Below are 21430 nucleotides of genomic sequence, written 5' to 3' on the forward strand. Positions count from 1 at the left end.
ATCAATGACTCTCATCATTGATGTTTCTATCTCTCCCTCTCTCTTCCTCTCTCTGAAATTAATAAAAATATATTTTTAAAAAAGATTTGCATGCTAAATATAAAAGGAACCTCAAGAAAACAGGCCGTTCTGAAAACTACTTAGTAATCCAGAGGCGCTGAGAAATTAATACCCAGAGAAAGGATTGTAGCAACCAAAGAAAGGGTAGGGATACCTTGATTTTTGTGTCGCAGAAATTGTACTTTAGTAGAGGGAATAATATGGCTAAGACAAAGGAACAAAACCATAATGGAAGTAAAATGAAAATTACAGATGACAGGGTATTGATGTAGTAGGCGTTTATTGTATCCTGATTTTATATATATTTACATACAAGTTTATATCTTATGTATTTGTAAGGAAAGTGTATATTTCAAACTAGGGGTCATGATCCATTAGTGGGTTACGAAATTTAGTGGGTTGTGACCAGCACTACAAAACTAATAGTTCCGAATGGGTCATGCATGGTGATGGTTTTGTGTGAAGCTTGTTAGGCACGTGCATGTGCACACACACATTTACCTGTGTACTAACTAGGTCACAATGTACAATGTACTTCTAACTGGGTCAGGGTCATTGGTGGGGGTACACCCAGTACAAATTAAGATGCCTGCTTGAGTTGTACTTAGTTTTGAATTGGTCTGAAATTTTCAGTAATGTTTTTCTAAATTAAGATTGGTTAAAAAACACACAAAAATGTTCTCGAGGTAGTTGCTCTTTTGGTTTAGCCTGAGGGGGCTCAGTGCTTGGCAGGTGGCTGAGGGATTCTAGTGCGCCGGGCGCCATCTCGTGGCCTTTGGGGTACAATGCAGCGCACTCCCTTTAATAGAAAACTTGCAGATCCTGTTGGTGACCCACACAAATGACCAGAATTTGAAGTTAAGGAAACCACACCTGCCGGCTCAGTTCTTACCTTCCCTCGCACCTTGGCCACACCCTAGACCCCTGACCCTAGCAGTCAGCTCTAGAGCATGTGCCATCTCCCAGCAGATTATCATGAGAAGACAACCAGTCAGTGCTCCGTCTCTTGAAGTTGGGCCTCAGGTACAGTCTTTTTGCGTGAGGACGGCGCACTCACAGGCCATGCGGCCTCCAGTGGAGGAACAGGAAATGGGTTTATACTCCCCTTCTCTGTGACCCCTTCCCTCAGCCCAGTTTTTCCTTGTTGCTCATGCTCGCTTTGGAGCCACCACAGTGACAGTGTTTCTAGCATTTATTACACCGTATTGCTTTCTTCATGCTTTCATTTGGGAGACTGTGGGCTTCTTGATGGAAGAGATTGTGTCATGTCTTTTTATCCACATTGCCTAGCAAAGTACCTTGCACACATGTAGGTAATAAATATTTTCTTTATGAACAGATGCATGATGTAGGTGAATTTGGGTGTTTCACTTGGCTTTTGAATTTTTTAATTGAAAAAAATTGTAAGGTTGAGCCTCAGGAAGGTGGATCTTTAAAACTATATTTTTAGGGGTCAGTTCTCCGTCCGCCTCCAAAGGAGCAACAGGACAGGCCCAAAGCCCTAAAAAAACAAAAACAAGAACAAAAAAGCACTATATTTTTAGGATTTTACATAAGTGTACCACATTATGCCAAAATTGTGATATTATGTTAATAATGGAATTGGTAAAAGTTGCTTTGGTATCTAATACTGAACACTACACTAAACATTTTCCTTCCCTTTAAAAGCTAGGTAAAAATTTTATTGAGTTTGTAGAAGTGTGTGTGTCTATGTGTATGTCTATGAATGTACATGCACACAAGCATATATATCTCCCCTGACATGGAGACCTTCATGGGGCAGTTTACCTGAGGTACACATTTTATCCCGTCATATATTAATAAGTCTATTCAAAGATATTTCATTGACATAGCATCAGAAGGTTCATGGGTAATGAGATGCAACGATGCACTCTGCGATATCAGACGGGGGCCTAGAGTAGAGTATCATTAAATAGTAAAATAGTGGTTAATATGAGAACAAAATATACAACCTGGAAGTCTACTGACAGGTGGAAAGTTTAGGATGTAGGATTAGATATGCCCATGGACAGAAGAAATGACGGGAGTTGGGACTGATTTCTCTCTATTTTTTAATCCTCACCCGAGCTATTTCTTTCCACTGCTTTTCAGAGAGTGTGGAAGGGGGAGAGAGAGAGAGGGAGAGAGAAACACTGATGTGAGAGAGACACATCGATTGGTTGCCTCCCGCTTGTGCGCTGACCGGGGCTGGGGACTGAGCCTGCAACTGAGTTACGTGCCCTTGGCCAGAATCGAACCAGGGACCCTTCGCTCCACGGACTGACACTCTAACCACTGAGCCAAACTGGCTAGGGTGGGACTGACTTCTTGCATGAAACTCTTGGGACTAAGAAATCCCTGGAAGAGCAGTCCACTGCAGTCACTGTAAAGCTCAGCACACTGGCGAGGCTTAACTGGGAAATATTCAACAGAGATCAGAGCTTGGAGGGCGAAGCATGGCATTATAGATGACATATATGTATATAAATATATATTTGTACACTGAAAAGACATTCTCTAGTGATTTCATAGAAACTGCAAGTCACCTGTTGACCTGTTACTTTGGATAAGGTCCAGAGGTCATGGCATGGTCTGTTCTCCTGCAGGGGCAGCTAAGCTGCACTGGTCTCCTTTCTTTAATCTGTTGGCAGCTGTCTCTAGAGGGGTTTCCCAGCCTAACCACTGCTGACATCTTGGCCAGATAAGTCTTTGTTGTGGGGCTGTCCTGTGCACTGTACGATGTTCAGCAGCACTCCTGGTCTGCACCCACTAGATTCCAGTAGCCCCTCACAGATGTGACAACCAGAAGCATCTCGAGACATTTAACATGTCCTCTGGGGGCAAACTGTCCCTGGTGAGAAGCACTGCTCTAGATTACAGTAGGTAGGTCAGTATGTTCTGGGAACAGGTCTCCTGTAGCTGTGACCCTGTCAGGCCCAGAGCCCATCCTCTTCAGTAGGGGGACTATCCTTTCTGGACACTCTTTTTCCAGTGTTCTGTAAATGGCCACATGAGATCACCTTCAGGATATAATTTTGGACCTGTGGGCATTCAGAAATCAGCTGTGTGAAGGGAGAGTTGATAAAAGGCACTGAGAAGGAGTGCATTTAGTGCTGTTTTATTCATGGCTATTTACATTACCCAATTAATATGAAAGCGGAGAGTCAGGATGTACTTTCACTTATTTGCAGGTCCCCAGAAATTACTACACTATCAACAGCTGCTTCAGTAATCAAATACTAAGCTCCTTAAGGGCAGAAAGTTGTCTTTGGTTACTGATATATACGAAGTGTTTAGAGTAGCTGACCAATAGCTGCTGCATGGTCAATGAAACAGTAATGACTGGCTTTTTGCAATAGATATAAAAGTAGCTGTCCTTGTAAACATGCCTAAAATGCGCATGTGAAAAAAGCTCCAAAGAATGGAAACCATTAATCAAGAAGATACAGGCTTATTCCATGAGTAAAAAATATGTACTCTTCAGACTGGAACGAGGAAATCTGAGAGTAGGATTCCAGCTGTATTGGAAGTATTGACAAGATCATTACAACCCTATTGGAACACCAAAGCACTAACAGTTTTCAACTTTACTAATAGGTTGGCTTCTAAAATCTCGACCGTAAGCTAGCATTTAGAACATACTTACACGGCACACCTACAGATAATTGCAAAAGTCACTGCCATATTGGGGTAGCAAAAGGGTGATGAAATAGGATTGGAGTTCAGCTTTATATGTGGTCATTTGTGAAGAGCTAGCTACATATGTTTAGTGATTCAACTTTTGTTAAATTATATTTAAATATGTAAGTCATTACTTATACATTTGGTATGAGTTGAAAACATGAATTTAGAAAAAGGGGGTGTGTGTCCAAATGGCTTTGTGTTGTACAGAGCAGGGAGCTCTGGGCTCAGCTGTCCCTTCCAGGTACCGTGGAAGACGATGTGCTCACAACCTGTTCTTTCCTGCCCCCCTCAGTGGTACAGAGAGGCGAGCTACAGAGTGTTAGGAGCCCAGAAACTAGGAGCCTGCCTGGGGTTCAAAGGCTGATGCTACCTTTCTAGCCAGCTGTGTGACTCTGGGCAAGTAGTTTACCTGAGCTTCCCTTTCCCCATCTGGAAAGGCAAGAGCCCGGAGAGCTGCCGTGAGGATTAAGTGAAACAATGCACTGAACCTGCCTAACAGAACGCCCGGCACACAGCAGCGCTGGGGAAATGTTAGTCATTGTTCCCCGCTTCAGTCAATTGGACATGGCCGAGTCCGGAGAGAAACTGCCTACTTTGGGCATCAGTGTCTAACTTCAACACTGAGTATCTTTGGACCCTGACATGGATGTTTTATATTCTCCAAGAAACAACTGCGGTGACATGATGTGGTAACAATACGATGCCCTTTATTGAGAGCATTCAAGCATCATACCCTGAGGAAGTATTTTCAGTTCAGTTTGTCGAAATACTTCAGTTTTCCAGCTGGATCTGGGATTATCTATTAAAAGAAAAAAGCGGATTATTCCTTTTAAAAGCCAAAGTACATCATTAGTAGTCTGATAGTAGTTGCCCATCTCTTGACTAAAGAAGACAGGACTATGTTTGTGCACCAAATTATATCACATGTATGTGGGAAACAGTGGATTTGTCCTACCTACTAATCTCAGCTGTCCCAAAAGGAAAATCACTTGTTAATGAATTAACATCTGTACTCAAGCACCCCGGAATTTACTTACAGCTCTTCTCTCGGCCACCAGGCTTTCATGGCATCTTCAGGTTTGATCTAATTAAACCAAACACATTAAGAGAGCATGGCTACAGATGTTAATGTTTTTCTAAAACGCTGGGATGCCCCAACAACCTGAAGAGGGGGCAATGTGTTCGAATGGATTTTTTGGTGGTCCTGAATGCACCCTTTTAATCTCAAACTGCAAAGGTAAAAAATACTCGAATACAACATGGAGTATTACCTTCAATAACTATTTAGTGAATGAACAAACACTCCAAACAAACAAACAAAAATGCTCCCAACTAGATCACAGCCTTAGAAACCTACTAGATTTTTTTTGAAATTTCCATAATAATCAAACTCACATTAACTATGTTACTTGATAGTTATAGGTAAAGTACATCTATCCCTACATATAAAAAAACTCTTATAATCAGCTTATGATAGTTCTATATGTGTTTTCTTCATAATTTTTTTTAGTATAAAGTAAACATTACCTAATTTTCCAGGCATCACACTTCAACGAGTATGCTCTGCCAGTTTACAATCTGTCTGCATTTAAATTCAATTTTTAGGTACTTTGTGCCAATAGTGTGCTGGGCTGTGCAGGATGTAGGATAATTACCACGGGCCTCGCCTTTGAGGCTCATACGAGCACATGGGAAAGATGTCCATGTACATGGCTGTTTTGATGCAATGCACAATACGATTGTGTATGACACAATGGAGGCTGAGATGGCATTAGGGACAGTCTCAGAGTGGAGGTGGCATTTAAGTTGGTCTTGAAAGAGGAGAATTTAGAGAAGGGGGCAGGTATTCCAGGCTCTAGAAAGACAGACCTGAGAAGGCACGAAGGTGTGAAAAGCAGGGCTTGCTTGGGGGAAAGATGAGTCGTGGCTTGGTGGGAGCACAGGGAAGGTGACCTGGGAGAGACCAGTGGAAACAAAGAATGCAAAGACTTGAAGGTTGTGCCCCGAGTATCTGGACTTTGTCCTGTGAGTGCGGGGAGCCACTAAAAGGTTCTGGCCTGGAGAATGACATGCACTGGAGAGGAGAGCTGACAAATCAGGCCTGTACAACATACAGGGGAAACTGAGGGATCTGGAGATGAGAGTCATCTATCTTAAAGAAGCACTACCGCCGACCCTTTCTGATCCTACAGCCCCCCTCCTGCTACTTTCTTTCCTTCTCCCCTCCAGTTGTAGCTCTTGGACTAGTTCAGGCTTCCTCACCTTTTGCATCCGTTCCCTCCGCTCATGCCTGTGACTGAAGGGGATGTTATGCATCAGTCACCTTTGGTTCTGCTGCAGCTCCAGGGGGAAGAGCTGGAAGACCTTATCCAGAAATGCTTTTTAAGGCTTCTCGGGCGATGCCTGCAGCTTCTGACTCATATTTCTATCTGCGAGCCTCACAGCCAATCACTGTAAATTAACCTAATGACTGATTTATAACTCAGAGTGCTTAGTGCTCAAAGTCCCTTTAACGCTTAACTTCAGATCCACTTGCTATCCATTAGATCTATGTAGAGATGAATATTGTATCGTAACATTAACCTTGACCCACAAGGGCTAAGCTCTTTTGCATACTCATCAAAACTGGTTTAAAATCACTGAAATGTTACTTTACCTAATCTGAGTGAGGTTACAGAGTGAATTTCTACCTCTCATCGTCTATGGCTAATGATAACTGGGTTTTTTTGTTTGTTTTGGTCTTTTTTTGGTTTGCTAAGGAAGAAAGTCTTAAGAGTCTATATTTTTCTTCTATCCTAAGATAATGATTTCTTCCTCTAATGCTCTAGTAATTTTCCTAACTACAGTCTGTGTAAAACTTGATTTTTAGAACATGTTTATTAGAAAAGTTTCAAGCAAGTTTCCAAATTGTATTTTGGCCAGAGACTACTTCAGGACTGTCTACAAATTATACAGTCTCCCTATGAAAGAATACACTTGTTCCAATCTTCTCTCAAAGGATAAGGAATCATTAGCTTCGATGTCAGCGAAGCCAGGTTTTTCTCAAAAGTTTTTTACTGTATGTAGAAAAGTTATGCCTGTGACTGTTTTCTTTGCCACAATATAGGGAGAAATTCCATATATGATCTTAGCCCTCTGACTTTATTCTACCAAGTCTCCACTACTCCCTTTTGTTGTTGTTTTTAATGGTCTATTCTGCTGGATATTTGGCTTTAAAATTCACAGCATGAAGTCCCATCTTCTGCTTTCCCCAGTTTTACCTACTCTCCCTACAGTTCAAAGAATGCCTGTACCTTCTGATTTCTGCCCAGCAATGTTTGCTTCATTTACAAAATCGAGAAAGTGCTATTACAGATGATCTTAAACTTGGCATTTTTGTTTGGCTCCAGATATCCCCTTAACAGAAAAATCAGTTTGACTTACTGTTTCACTACCAGGTTTCCAGCCAGCAGGGCAGACTGAAAGGAACAAAAATTGGCAAAAGACAGTTTAAAAACAGAGTTCAGTTCTCTTCAGCAACTCTTGGCTTTTCTTTGCCCAAATGAAATTGAAAATGGAGCCTATATTAATGAGAACATTTCTAGGCCACTGGACACTTGACTTCTGTTAGCTTGCACCAAGGAAATTTAGTCATGGAACTTAGCAGTAGGCAGTTAATCTATTTTCATTTTTGTCAATTATGTTTAATTACACTTACAGTACAAGAAACAAATTGAGTGTTCCTCTAAGAAAGCTGGAAACTTTGGGAATCTGGTGAACCGAAAGGGCTGGGCATGGCAACAATTTCTCCGAATTTACATAAGCTTACAATAAGCTTATTTGCTGCTTCCGGTAGTATTTAGTACTGATGCCATGGTTTGCTGTTTGTCAAATGAGACTTTAAAATTATTCAGCCCGGCCGGCGCGGCTCGGTGGTTGAGCGTCAACCTAGGATCCAGGAGATCGCAATTCGATTCCCAGTCAGGGCACAGGCCCGGGCTTCGGGCTCGATCCCCAGTCGGGGGCACGCAGAAGGCAGCCGATCAATGACTCTCATCATTGATGTTTCTATCTCTCTCCCTCTCCCTTCCTCTCTGTGAAATAAAAAATATACATATTTAAAATACTTATATAAAAAACTATTCAGAAAGTAGGATTTGATTTCCCTTTGACTTAGAATGCACCTTGACCCAGGTACCAAGTTACACATTTGAAAGGAATATAAAACACGTTTTATTTTATGAAAATCTGACCTTTCCCATTTAGCTACTAGGAAAATTTGGAGTGAAAGGATGAACTAATAGATTATTAGTATGATACTGAATAACCTTGATGATTACTGAATTACCTTGAGGAAAAAAATCTAAATCAATGTAAACATGCAACTAAAACCCACATTATTAAATATTGCCAGACTGGCACATTTTAAGTTTATAAAAACATAATTTGAAAAACTATAGCAACAGAAACTTTTCTCTTTGAGCTTACCTAAAAGGACTGTGCAAATAATGAATATTTTTTGCATCTTTTAATTCAGTAAGTAGAATATATTAGTAATAGTTTGTTAAAAGATCAGCTAATAATTTGAAAACAATCAGATGACTTTGGAACTATCCAAATTACTTACAGGATCAGAAACCAAACTAATTATGCTGCTGCCTCTTCTCAAACTAAAAAACCTCAAAGGGCTATGACGTTTGGAAAGAGAGAGTACCTTCTCCATGTTTATCGGTGTACTGGAATGCTTGAACCAAACGCAGCGTCTCATCCACCGATCTACCCACAGGAAGGTCATTCAGGGTAATCTGTCTTAGGATCCCTTTGTCATCAATAATGAAGAGGCCTCTATAAAACACAAGAGTGGTAGGGGTGAGGCTATTTCCTCTTAGTTAAGACAAGTATTTGTTAATGTGAATCCCTGTACCATCCACAAAGGACTGTTATACAGAACCAACAACACACTACCTACCTGACTGGTACACGCACACCCCCCCCCCCATACCCACACTTATCTACTATATAATTTGGGATTACAACTGTTAAGTGGGAGCTTTAAATTTAAAAAATTACTGAATTTATTGGGATGACATAGGTTAATAAAATTATATAGGTTTCAGGTGTACAATTCTATAACCCATCATCCGTACATTGTATTGTGTGTTCACCACCCCAAGTCAAGTCTCCTTCCATCATTATTTTCCTCCTTTACCCTCTTCTACCTCCCCCACCCCCGGTAGCTTTAAAATTTTGTTTTTGTCTGTGAAATGTCTTGTAGTATTTACAGTTGAACCTTCACGCGTACTACGTTTGGGATTTCACTGCACTGAAGATGAAATGATGGAACTACACAGCAGAGTTCTCCTTTGACTGAAGGAGTGGCCCATCTTTCTCTTCACTGGCTGTTTAGGATTTTTTTATTTCCTTTTTCAATGTTACAAAAAGACAAGGTCACCAATATAAGCAAAGTCACCTTTCCCTCTAAATCTCTGTATGTGTCATTCACTTCTATGGCCTCAGGATAATGAAGCAGTTTGGCCAAAAAGACCTGGTACTGAGATGGGGGTGGCACTGCAAGAGTTCAAGTAGGCTAGAGACAAAAGTTTTCAAAGGACTTCATTGTCTATTTAAGTCAATATGGATTTCAACCCAGTACTTTTTTGGATTAGAAAAAGATCACAGGTACCGGGGCTAACTGCTTATGTACAGTGTTACAAATAATGATAGAAATATATGGACTATATCTATTTTATGAAATCTTGTTAAACATTACTAAAGTATTCCTGCTTCTCCTATAATACATTTTTTGAACAAGCAACTTGATGTCTGAAGTAACTAGGGCTCACTCTCCTTGGATCAGGTCAACTTGCTTAATTTTTATTCATATGGGTGTTCATTTGATATAGCTACTTTTACAGTTGAAAACTGTTGTCAATGGTGATCAAGTCTGTTCTGAAATAAGTGAGCCTGATCGAAAATTTTGTTTTGCTTTGTAATATACATTATACCAACACACACCACACAAAAACAAATCTGCCTTTTCTTTGGTAGCAAATTCTAGCTTGTTTTTTGTTTTAATTGCTTCTTTGGTAGACTTTGAGACTAATACATTTGGCATACTTGGTGTAACATACATGTATGTCTCTTCCACAGAGAAGAGACAGGTCATTCTTATAAATAATCAGAAATTAAAATCGCAACAGACATCTCGCTAACCACCCCAAAAACTAAAAATAGCAGGGCAATGCTTTTGAATGTTTGCAGGAAAATGCCTTTCTATCTACAACTCTGTACCCAGCCAAATTATTAATCAACATGAGAGTAGAATAAAAATATTTTCTGACATGTAAGGTTTCAAACCATTTTACCTTTCAATGACATTTTATTAGGAAGCTATGAAGATGTGCGTCACTGCAACAAGGGATTAAATAAAGACGGCAGGCAGGCATGGGAACCAGAAAATTGGGGAAATGGGGGAGTAACTGCTAATGGGTATGAGGTTTGTTTTTGGAGTAAGAAAAATGTTCTAAAATTGATTGTGGTGATTGTTGCAAAACTCTCTCAATATACTAAAAAACTACTGAATTGTATGCTTTATATTGGGGTACATGATATATCTCAATAAGGCTGTTATTAAAAACATGATTATAAAATACACTTTCACATGACACATTTAAAAAGAAACTATTAGCATTGAAAAGGAAATAATACAACTATAACAAAATTACAGTTGTTTTAAGCTAAAATTGCCCCCTTTTTCCAAAAAATTCTGTTAGCATTTATTAGCTCAAGTAACCCAGTGAGAGCTGTTGGGTAAAATATTTCCTTAATTTTTCCTACTCCAAAGGTACAGGTTTGCTAATACTATGATACTTGTATTTAGGAAAACCATTATTGGAGTCAGTTTGGAGAAGGGCAGAAAGAAATGGACAAGGAGTTTGGGGACGTGAGTTCAAGTCTGTACCCTGCCATTAATTAATTATGTATCTTTGGCTAAGTTCATGTGTGTGCGCATGCAGAGAAAGAGAGTTCATGGAACTCTATGAATCTGTTTATCTGTAAAATGACAGGGTTGGTAAAAGACCTCTACATAATCTTCCAGCTCTAACAGTCAGTGACACTCACATAGTTTAAGTAGGGCACTCACTAATTATTTAAAAAAGTATCTACAACATTTTTGCAAATAGAGCAAATAATATTTCTTGATCAAACCTTGTATCTTCTAACTCCATTTCCAGGAGGGTTACAAATGTATTTGCATTGGTCATAATGTAAAACCACTGAAAAGGTACCTAAGAGTGTGGCCTGAGTCTTCCAGATATACGCCATAGTCCTTGGAGATCTGATGGGTCAGATCTGAAAGAAGTGGAATCTTTATTGGCCCAAGTCCTCCTTGTCTTCGTGGGGTGTTAATCCTGTAACAAACAGAACATTTACCTCTCAGAGTTAAGTAAATGGCATATATCAAAACAGCCCTCTTTCTCTGCATGTGCACACACATGAACGAATGCAACACACTCATTCTTTCTCTAAAAAAAAAAACCAGGCTAATATACATTCTATTTTCTTGCCTTTTGTCCCACTTAACAATATATTCATATCCTTTAAATGCTAAATATGGAGATACACATCACATTTCCAATGTATAGACATACAATATTTTACTAATCTCTACTGACATACATTTAAATTGTTTCCTTTTTTTTTGCTTTTATAAACACTGCTGGGAACATCCTTGTATTCTTAACATTGTACACTTGTTTGATTAATTCCTAGAAGTGGAACTGATGCGTAAAGGATATGCACTGTCATAAGCATAACCTTAGAATTGTGATCACAGGACAATTCCTTGAGAGGTAGGCAGAATACAACTGGGTATTTTAATATTCTGAGAGACCAAGAAATGCAAAGTCCACTTGCAGCAGCGAAGGAAGTCAGCTATAATCTCAGACACATTAGTCTTCAGACTTAAGTATGTTTTAAGTTGAAACCAGGGGATGTGGGCTGGTGCCCCAATTGGAGGGCACCGACACAGCAGCTATAAGACAGGAAAATTCTGCTCCAGATGTCTGCGAACCCAGTTCTGACATCCAAGTAGAAATCTCTGATTGATATGAAATCTATCCAGCTGAGAATATATCCCCAAAATGGAATTTTTGGATAACATAAATGTTTTCTCTTATATGATTTGTTTTAATCCTATGGAGATTTAGAATTACTATAGAAGTGATAAAGCAAATTCAACCCATAGTTTTAAAATTTTTACATTGCGAAATAATCTGTACATATTTATATATTGATATATTTATAGTGTTTAAGATAATTTGACACATTAGAATAACATTTACTTTGTGATTCCAATTTAAAATGTGTAAGCTGAAATTTTATTCAGTTTATAAATAGTAGGGAAACATTTTAAAAGGACTTAAGACATACCAAATCTATTTATTAGATTTGCAAGAATTACTTAAGTTCTTGGGAGGGTATGTCTGAAAATTGAGATACTTACAGGAAATCAAATAAAACATATAACTGCTTTTTAAAATGCTTAAGAGAATTACTTATGGGAATGCAAGTTAAATTTAAATTGTAGCTCCTGAACCAATTAAAATTTTAGTTTTATATACATATACATGCACATATATTTATATGTATACATATAATTGTAAATGGAGAAAAACTTGTTTTGAATTTGTTACTTTAATGAATTTAATACTAAGTTTTAAAACCAATATAATTCTGAAGTCTTTATTGTGCATAAAATTTTGTGCACAAAATTGTGGACATAATTAAAAACTCACAGCAACACACACATTTCAGATTCTGAAACATGTTGCCTAACTCCTCTCCAGGAATGCTGAGCCGTCTGTGTGTATGAGAGTGCCATTTCTTCCCACCTTTGTCATCACTGCGTTACATTTTTCAATATTTGAATATGTTGGCCAATCAGACAGGGAAAAAATGGGATCTCTTGTCATTTTAACTTGCAATTCTTTGCTATTAATTAGGTGAAACAATTAATTAAAATTATTTCTAAAATTAATTTAAACATCATTGCTTCTTGAAAAGTAATTATAAAAGTTATTTTGAGTTTGGCCTAATACTAGGCAACAGAGAAATGGTATTTTAAAGATTTTTTTTCTCTAGATTAAGGTTACCCAAAATTTGTCTTAATAAAATAATCATATAATTCAGTAGTTTTTGCTATGGGTATTACATCTTTTTCACTGAACTTTCCCCCATAATTTTGAAATGTCCTATAAAATCCTTAAGCATTTTTATGTAACTTCATTGAACTAGCAGTTCTCAGACAAATCTACTTCTGAATTGTCTGATAAATAACTATATTCCTATCATGTTAAGAGTTGTCTGCCCATAATTTCAAAGTAAATCCATTTTTTCCCTACAAATGTAAGTGTAAGATACCAACCAGGCCAAATGGGTAAACTGCGAATCGACGGAGCATGCCACAACTTCAGTGTTTATAGATCGAAATTCTTCAATTCTATCACCAAAGGCGATAATTTCAGTTGGACACACAAAAGTGCTGAAAGTAAAAAAAATATACTCAGTATTCTCAAAATACTCATATATGTGGAGTTTCAAATGACATAGTCTTTACAAACACATTTAGTATATAAAAATACACATTAAGAACAATTTCCTATATGAACCTTCTCAAGATTGGGTAGTCTAAAATGCTTTACAGCTTTCAAAAGATCTGTACAAATCTGACACATCACTGTTTTTTACATTCTTATACCAGCCTTAGAGCCCGATGCATCGATCTCTATTTGGAGGGAGGACATGCCCTCCCGCCCCCTCCGCTTCTTGATTAGAGAATATTACCTTAGGGTAGTATTTTTCATACTGGGGTAGGAATTACAGTCAAACCTCGGTTCTTGAATGTCTCCCATCTTGAACAATTTGGTTCTCGACCAAGTTGTTTAGGGAAAAAATGTCCCCGTTGTCGAACCAGACTTTGGTTTTCGACTTGCCGGCCCTTTCACGCTGATACCTCGGCGTGACAAAAAGCATCTCTCGGGCAACAAAGGAGAGGATGCTATTGTTGCTGGCGAAATGGATGATTAGCACAATTTTAAAACATAAAGAGGCCACCAAGAGTGCTAATGTTGCTAATGCTGTGAAGGAAACAGTGATCACAGGCAATTGAAGAGGTGGAAAAACTGTTGCTTTGCGTAAATGAAAAGCAGTTAGCCGGTGACAGCATTCTGGAGGCAATAATATGTGGAAAAGTGAAGATGCCACATGCTGACCTCCTGAAACACACCCCTGGAAGTGACTCGTTTAAGGTTAGTAGGGGGTGGTTCGGTAAATTTCAGAAAATAAGTGTTTGTTTATATATTAAACAGTACATTAGATAGGTACTGTATATAAGAAAGGGTAAAACGGAATCATTTGGGGGTCTGGAAGGGATTAATTCAATTTACATTATTTCTAATGGGAAAAAATGATTCAGTTTTCAAACAAATCGCTTCTTGAACAGGCTTCTGGAACGAATTAAGTTCGAGAACTGAGGTTCCACTGTACTTAAGCCAATTTATTGAGTTCCAAACAGCATTTTAAAATAGTGAAATAGAAAATATGAAGATACATCATTCACAGTAAGGGTAAGTTATGAGACATGTACATAGCAGTGCATATATATGTGTGTGTTCAGGAGAGATAGTAAAAATATTTAACAACCTTAACTCAAAGTTGGCTTTAGTGCTGGAGGTTTCGGAACAGGACCAGGTGGGAGGGCAACTTGGGGAGGGGTTGAGAAAGTGGCTACTGACCGCCTGGTATGGAAGCTTTTCAGTGTTTCAGGACAGCGTGGCTGCACTGGTGCGTGAAGACTGAATGTTGCCCTGTACGTATGTGTACATGTATGGGGCAGCAATGAAAAATTTATTTCCCATTGTGTGTCATGGCCAAGAAAGTTTGAAAAATGTAGATTTAGGGGACAAGTTCCTACCACACCCCAACATAGGCTTTTCAAATGTTTCAGTTGTTCAAGTGGAGGGCTGTCATATGCAATCACAAAGTTCTAAACTAGATTACATCCCTGGAACCTGGCCTATAATATATATTTTTAATATTTTCCAAAAGGTAGGAATGGTCACCCCCTGCCTTTCTTCCTATTATCCCAAATGGTATCTAGAGACACATTTTGCCCGACTTCTTAGTGAAGACAGAGAAAAAGGTCGGGGGAAAACTGGTGGGTTGTGTGTGTGACTTTCATCCTTGTAGACTGTGGCAATGCCTGAGGATTCTTCCTTCTCTAACCAGGCCCAGTCTGGCATTCCAGGGAAACAACAGGAAGGAGCGATCTTAGCGCCTTGCTGCAGAACACCACTGCTAGCATCATGCAGTTAGCTATGTCTTATTCATCATGGAGTTTTAAATAACACTGGAAAGAACGCGTTTTTACCTGCTATGTCAGACTAATTTCAAAATTCAGGTTTAGTGTCATATATTTTACATGTTTTAACTTTTTGGTTTTATAACAACATGAATTTAGAAGGCCCATAATTTTTATATGTTAAAATTTCAACTTCTGGTTTCTATTGGAAATTAGAGTATATTATACATTTTAGCTAGTCGAGATAATTTAAAAGATTATGTATTGTGTAGATTCATGACTTTAGTCTCGATGTATTAATTTTTATGAGAATTCTTCCTATTTAGATAGACTAGGGGTTAGCAAACTTTCAGCCACAGGCCAAATCTAGCCTATCTTATTTTTTGTAAATACACTTTCAATTGAACACACACTCATTCGTTTATTATGGTAGTTTTTGTGCTATGATGGTAAATTTGAGTAGTTAGAATAAAGATCACCACAAGACTATGACTAAAATGTGTACTATCTGGCCCTGTACAGAAAATGTTTGCAAATCTCTGGCCTAGAGACAACCTATGGAGATGAGTTTAAGTGTAACCTCCCTGCAAGTTTAAATTTTATTTACCTAGATTAGTCTTAACAGAAAAGGGACTTATAATATACAGTGACAAAGATAGAAGAATCTTCTACTTACTTTGTGACCCTCCAAAAAATTCAAATAGAAGAAAGATAAAAGTTGGGATAACTCTCATTTTGGTATCTTTTTGCTTTTATGGAATTTGAAAAACACTCAAAATAAAATTAAATCCTCGGTGTGACTGAAGCTGCAAGAGCCTTTACTTTGAGTCAACTTTGTATCTACAAAAGTGCTCACTGTCAGAGTTAAAGAGAAAAAGCTCCCACAATAACCATAATTTATATTAGTAGGTACTATTCGTTAAGCATATGCAATATTTTCAGGCAAATGTTCAAATCACAGGAAAGCAACAGATGCAGCAAAGAGTAAAAACAGTAAAACCATAAAAGGCATCACCAGAGAAAAGGGGCTTGTTAATTTTCTATTTAACAGGGAGGGATACATTAGATTTGTGATGTAAGTCTTGCTCTTAAGTGCTTTCTAAAATATTGCCAGTCCATTTTCTTGCTTGAGTAGGTGTAGCTTAATGAATATAACTGTATTTTTGTCTAATGATTATGTTATAACACAATCATGGAGATATAAGTGTAAAGTACTGCAGTCAAAGGGTTATGATTCTGAAATACATGGTAGATGTCACCTTCTTGGAAATATTCTTCACCTTAGTCTGCCTTTTGAGGACCAAGAGCTAAATAAAATATTTCTAACTGTTTGATGTTTTCAATTAATGACTGATTATAACTGAGGTTTTACTAGCTGCTGTGTACATGTATTACTTACAAATCAAGTGGGTAGAAGAAAAAGACCAGGTATTTTCCACGATAATCAGTTAACTTGAGCTCCTTAAATTCTCCATTTATCACAGCAGTTCCTTCCCAATAAGGTGCTGGCTTGGAAACTAAGAAAGAAAGATATAGGATGTTTTATACCACTGAGAAAGTCGGTGGGATGACAGAACAGCTTTAGGAAATCACTAAAAATCAAGGCTTCTGAAACTTTGGATCTCCACAGCAGTCTGGTGGAGCTTACAGACTTCCCAGAGTAGTGTTATTGAATGTATAAAATAAAACATATGTAATTACAAAGGGAAACAATTATATTGAAATGCAATTATCAAAATATAAAAAAACCTTTATTGGTGATGTAGTAATACATGTTCCTTTTTATTAATACTTTAAAAATGCAGGATCTAGCAGTGATCTAATAACTACCCAAAATACTAAAGAGTGTAAATGATGTTTCAGGGTCCCTGCAACAACCAACAACCACAATGTGGCTTGAAAATATCTGTGGTTCTATTGGCAACAGGTACAAGCAAGTACTGCTGAAGCTAATGTGGTTTGTTGCTAATATTTATAAAGATAAGAAATGCTCAATTTCAGGGCATGCTGTAATTCAGTTGGAGGTTAGTGACAATACTTTTTATTCTATTCATGCTCACAGCCACCACCCCCGCCCCTTACATTCCATCCCTGCACTAAACCCTACCGGGTACTTCACTATAGCCCCTCCAAGCGGAACTTCCGACATTTCAAATAATTAGAAGTTCCTTTTCCTAATGGCAGCCTTTCAGGTGTACTAATTTAAACATCTGTCCAGTTTCTCACATACTCATGGAGGACCTGCTGACACACTCAAGGAGTAGGAAATTTGCAAATACATCAGGCCAGAAGTGTACAATCCCAGACCATGGGATTATTTTCCTAGAGGGCTTTGAAAGGAGACCCCCTTGAAAAGGTTTCAAGTGACCTGATGGAAATTCAATAGTTGGTGCTCTCTTGTAAGGGCATGCTGTAATTCTAGCCAACATGCTTTGATAATAATATACCTTGATCTTCTGTTACATTCAGATAGCACTTAAACTTTCAGAACCATTACATATATTGAAGTCAATACTTGCTTCCAAGTTTGACTATGGTTCCTAGAAAATAAGGGTTATAACACCCAGCATTTATGGTCATTCTGAAAAGAGACATAAACTTAAGATGAATTTCTCTGTGAAGTTAATATATAACGTGTGATTACTTATCTTGAATCAGCAGCCTACCTCATATAAATATCCCGATCTGATTAGGTAAAGGCCAAGAGGGGGAATTAGATAGTAGAAGGGTACTGAACTATATATGCTTTATATACATTACTGAAAATGCTACTCAAAGGGAGAGATTAACAGGATACATTAAATAGACTGTGGTTGGAATTATAATGATCTGTTACAATGACACTCCTTAATGGTTTTAGCACATTGGGAAAACCAAATCTGAGAAATAAATTTTGTTCTCAAAATTCTGAGTTTGAGAAATTTGGGTTCTTGATTTAAAAATTATAGTGTTAGTTCAAAGAAAAAACTGTCATCAGTTTATAGAGCAAAAAAAGAATGCAGTCACTTTGTTAAGATCTATAAATGGAATCCCCAAAGCAACCCTGCATCTATTAAAATCTTGAATATAAATCATAACAGATTCTGGCAAATGCAAAGCAGTATAAAGAAGGATATTTAAACCTCCTCTTCTCAAAACCCCATTAATTTACTGTTAACATTCTGATGTCTTTCCTTCTCATCTTCTCTTTAAACACAAATTTGGATCATGTTGCATTCCTTTAAAAAAAAGCAACAGTAAATCATGAACATTTTTCATGTTACTAAAAATTATTTGAAAGTATGGCCTTAATGGCTCTATAATAATCCACTTTATGAATAGAAGTTCTCGTATCTTTAATTCTAGATAAGCCTATATGTGACAGAAATGTAGCAAATACCTAAAATTTGAAAAAGTTTTCTGGTAAAGGGAAATCTGTTACTGCTATATTTTGCTTTTATGAGCACACCTGGATGGAATTTGTTTCTTATGGGAAATACAATGTAATGCAAGTGAACACTTAACTGGTTGACACATTTCAAAATATCTTCCCAGGCAAGTAAAACTAATGACACTTTGAAATACTGTGATTTTAAAAGTGCTGGGACTCGAAGCTAAGAAAGATTCTCTTGCTGGCCTTAACAAAATCAGCTGCCATGCTGTTGAAGAAAGAAACTGTGAGTGGCTGGTTCTTAGGAATTAAGCATGGCACCAGGTGACAGACAGGGAAAAAAGAGGGACCCTGTCCTTAATCACAAGGAACTGAATTCTGCCCGCCACCATGTGAATTTGGAAGAGAATGCCGAGCTCCAGAAAGGGATGCAGCTCAGCCAGCACCTTGACTGCAGCCTTGTGAGATCCCGAGTGGAGAGCTCAGCTAAGGCCTCCTGTGAAATAAGCATATGCTGTTTAAAAACAATAAAATAAAACAAAGTGCAAGGCTGGCTTTTTAGAAACAAAAATCCAAAAGTAGTGAACGTTCAGTAGGAATGAACTGCAAATGTTTAAGAAGGCAAAACAGTTTTTCTTATTTATTACTCCCACTCCATCCTAAATCATAACATTCCACTCAACACCCGGGATTCATAATTGTGAAGCACACTTTTTTCACTGAATATAGGCACAGAACATGGTGTAACTGAACCATCATCTTTGGGATGCCAGTGATCTGTAGGAAAAGCAGGTTACTTAAAAGCAAGCACGGGACAGTATTTATCCTTTAATCCCCGGCTACTTCTTTTCAGCTAATCTTAACATCTAGATGCAGCAGGCCGCAACTTTCTCAGTCTCTCAGTCTGACGTGTCCTTTGTGAAAGTGGCCATTAGCTGTGTACACTGGACAGAAGTGCAAATAATCAAAAGCCAAACTGGCAGGACACAAATTTGCCATGAGGTTTATCATCAACCAAAATACATTACTTTGAACCTCTTTTTTCCTCCTCTCTCTCCAAAGAGCCTCCAAAGTACTCTTTGTAATAAGTTATTTTCTATGAGAAACAAAGAATATCCATTAATTATATAGGTTTGTGGGAAGGGCTTTTAAAAGTCTTTATAAGATGGAAATAAAAAGAAAAATAGAAAGGTGAAACGTTTGCTCTCCTGAACACTTTGTTTAGCCACTTTTCTGTTTAATCGAACTTTCTATGATTATTCAACTTAACCGATCCATCCCTGGAAGAGCACTTGGAAACAGACGTGATATGCTGCAGCCACTTTGATGTTTGAGGAAGTGTTTCAGTTTGCACAACATCCTCTGATGCCTGCAAGTCCGGGACCTGGGCCACCCTCTTTCTCTCTTCTGCGGCTTTTGGGGTAACCACTAGTTCCCAAATCTGATCAGTGGAAACCATCCCTTTCTCACAGCTGGAACCCTCCTCCCTCGCCACCCCCAGGAAAGAGGCAGATCTGCTTCGGGACGGAGGCAGCGCAGGGGGCGCCGCCCAAGTCACGCTCCCCGGTACCCTAAGCGGGGCACACGTGTCTCCTAGCCCTCCCCGCTTCCCGCCTCCCTCGGCCGCGGGTCAAGCCCCCTTGGCGGGGCACCACCTACTCTTGGCTTTGCTGAGGTGCAGGGAGTGGTCGGCGACCGAAACTCGGGACGCCTCCCCCGGGTACACTTGTCCCCCCGCGTAGAAGTGGCATTCCTCTTCACGGGTGCGGGGCCTCTCCTCTGCCTCCCAGCCCCGCAGAGCCTGGGCTAGCAGCAGGAGCAGCAGAAGCGGCAGCAGCAGCGGCCTGGGGCTCCGGCTGGGGGCCGGAGTCGTCGCGGCAGGCAGCGGCCCCGGCGCCTCCATGACCGCGCGAGTGCAGACACACGTCCCTAGGCGCTAGCGCTGCTTCTCCCGCCGCCAGGCAGCTGCGATCGCGCGCCGGACAGCCAGGGCGCGGCCTCGCGAGACCTGCTCCGCCCTTTGCCCCCCCCCGCCCCCGCCCCCCTGCTCTCCGAGTTCCTGGCTCCCCCCCCCCCCCCCCCCCGCCCCGCGCCGGCCCGCCAAGCCCCGCCACGTGGCCTGCGCGCCCCTGCCCGCTTTTGCGCCTGCGCCTTGGGCGCGGGCCGGGCCGGGCGCTCAGCCCAACTCTGCGAAAGCGGCTTTTCTGGCGTGGCCAGTAACCGGCCTCACTCGCTCGCGTCCTCGGCGCCGTTTCCACGCCCATCTCGCCCACAGAGCCTCAACACCGCCCACCACCCCCTCTAACAAAGTGAAACTAACCTATCTGCCTTTGAACCGCGCGCATCTTCTGTTCTGCTTCCTACAGCTTTTTCCTTGAAGTGACCTGTGTGAACAGTGCCATGACTACCCCCTCTAGTTGCAGCCTCTTTAAGTCCTGAGAAACTTGGAGAAGAAAGGTCTAACTTAGGTGACTTCAGCCTGTCTCCAGGCATCTTTGTTTTTTCAGTCAAGCCTTGAAAAGTTCCCAGAAGACCCGACTTCTCCCAGCACAGTACTGTTACATCTTCTGACAGTGACCCTATCACATTACAAGAGCCGGAATCCCTTCTATCCTCCGGGCAGCTCCTGTCATCTTTCTGAATCCCCCGCAAGTCTATTAGGCTGTCAGCTCGCTGGGATCTATTTATTTATTTAAATATATCTTCATTGATTTCAGACAGAGCAAAGGAGAGGGAGAGAGAGAAACATCAGTGATGAGAGAGTCATTGACCGGCTGCCTCCTGCGCGCCCCCTGCTGGGGATGGAGGCCGCAACCCGGGCATGTGCCCTGACCGGGGAATGGAAACCTGATCGCCTGGATCCTAGGTCGATGCTCAACCGCTGAGCCATGCGTGGACGGGCTCGCTGGGATCTAAATGGACGTCGAATTCATGTTTCCCAAGGCACCCAGCACGTGGCATCTGCTACCCTAAGC

The 21430-nt window shown here is 39.9% G+C and overlaps 1 protein-coding gene across 2 annotated transcripts; it reads right to left on the reverse strand.

Annotated features, from left to right (window-relative positions):
• Positions 1-323: 323 nt before the first annotated feature.
• PRDX4 (peroxiredoxin 4) lies at positions 324-20395 on the reverse strand. Of its 2 annotated transcripts, XM_016215396.2 has the most exons (8): positions 20115-20395; positions 16485-16602; positions 13151-13267; positions 11013-11135; positions 8438-8568; positions 7168-7202; positions 4478-4543; positions 324-1561 (listed from the first exon to the last, which is right to left on the reverse strand). In XM_016215396.2, exons 1-7 carry the CDS (start codon positions 20356-20358, stop codon positions 4493-4495), a joined length of 819 nt encoding a protein of 272 aa, XP_016070882.1. In that variant the 5' UTR covers positions 20359-20395; the 3' UTR covers positions 324-1561; positions 4478-4492. The 2 variants fall into 2 exon arrangements, with proteins under 2 accessions (XP_016070882.1, XP_016070881.1); XM_016215395.2 differs by lacking the exon at positions 324-1561 and having other exon boundaries at positions 4432-4543.
• Positions 20396-21430: the final 1035 nt, after the last annotated feature.

The sequence above is a fragment of the Miniopterus natalensis genome, chromosome X (assembly GCF_054644295.1).
Source record: "Miniopterus natalensis isolate mMinNat1 chromosome X, mMinNat1.hap1, whole genome shotgun sequence".
Lineage (NCBI taxonomy): Eukaryota > Metazoa > Chordata > Mammalia > Chiroptera > Miniopteridae > Miniopterus > Miniopterus natalensis.

Coding starts and splice junctions, on each gene's coding strand:
- PRDX4 (XM_016215396.2), bottom strand. CDS start 20,358: ATGGAGGCGCCGGGGCCGCTGCCTGCCGCGACGACTCCGGCCCCCAGC. Junction 13,268..16,484: donor TTCTTCTACCCACTTGATTT/GTAAGTAATACA, acceptor TTTTACTTTCAG/CACTTTTGTGTGTCCAACTG. Junction 11,136..13,150: donor CAGTTTACCCATTTGGCCTG/GTTGGTATCTTA, acceptor TGTTTGTTACAG/GATTAACACCCCACGAAGAC.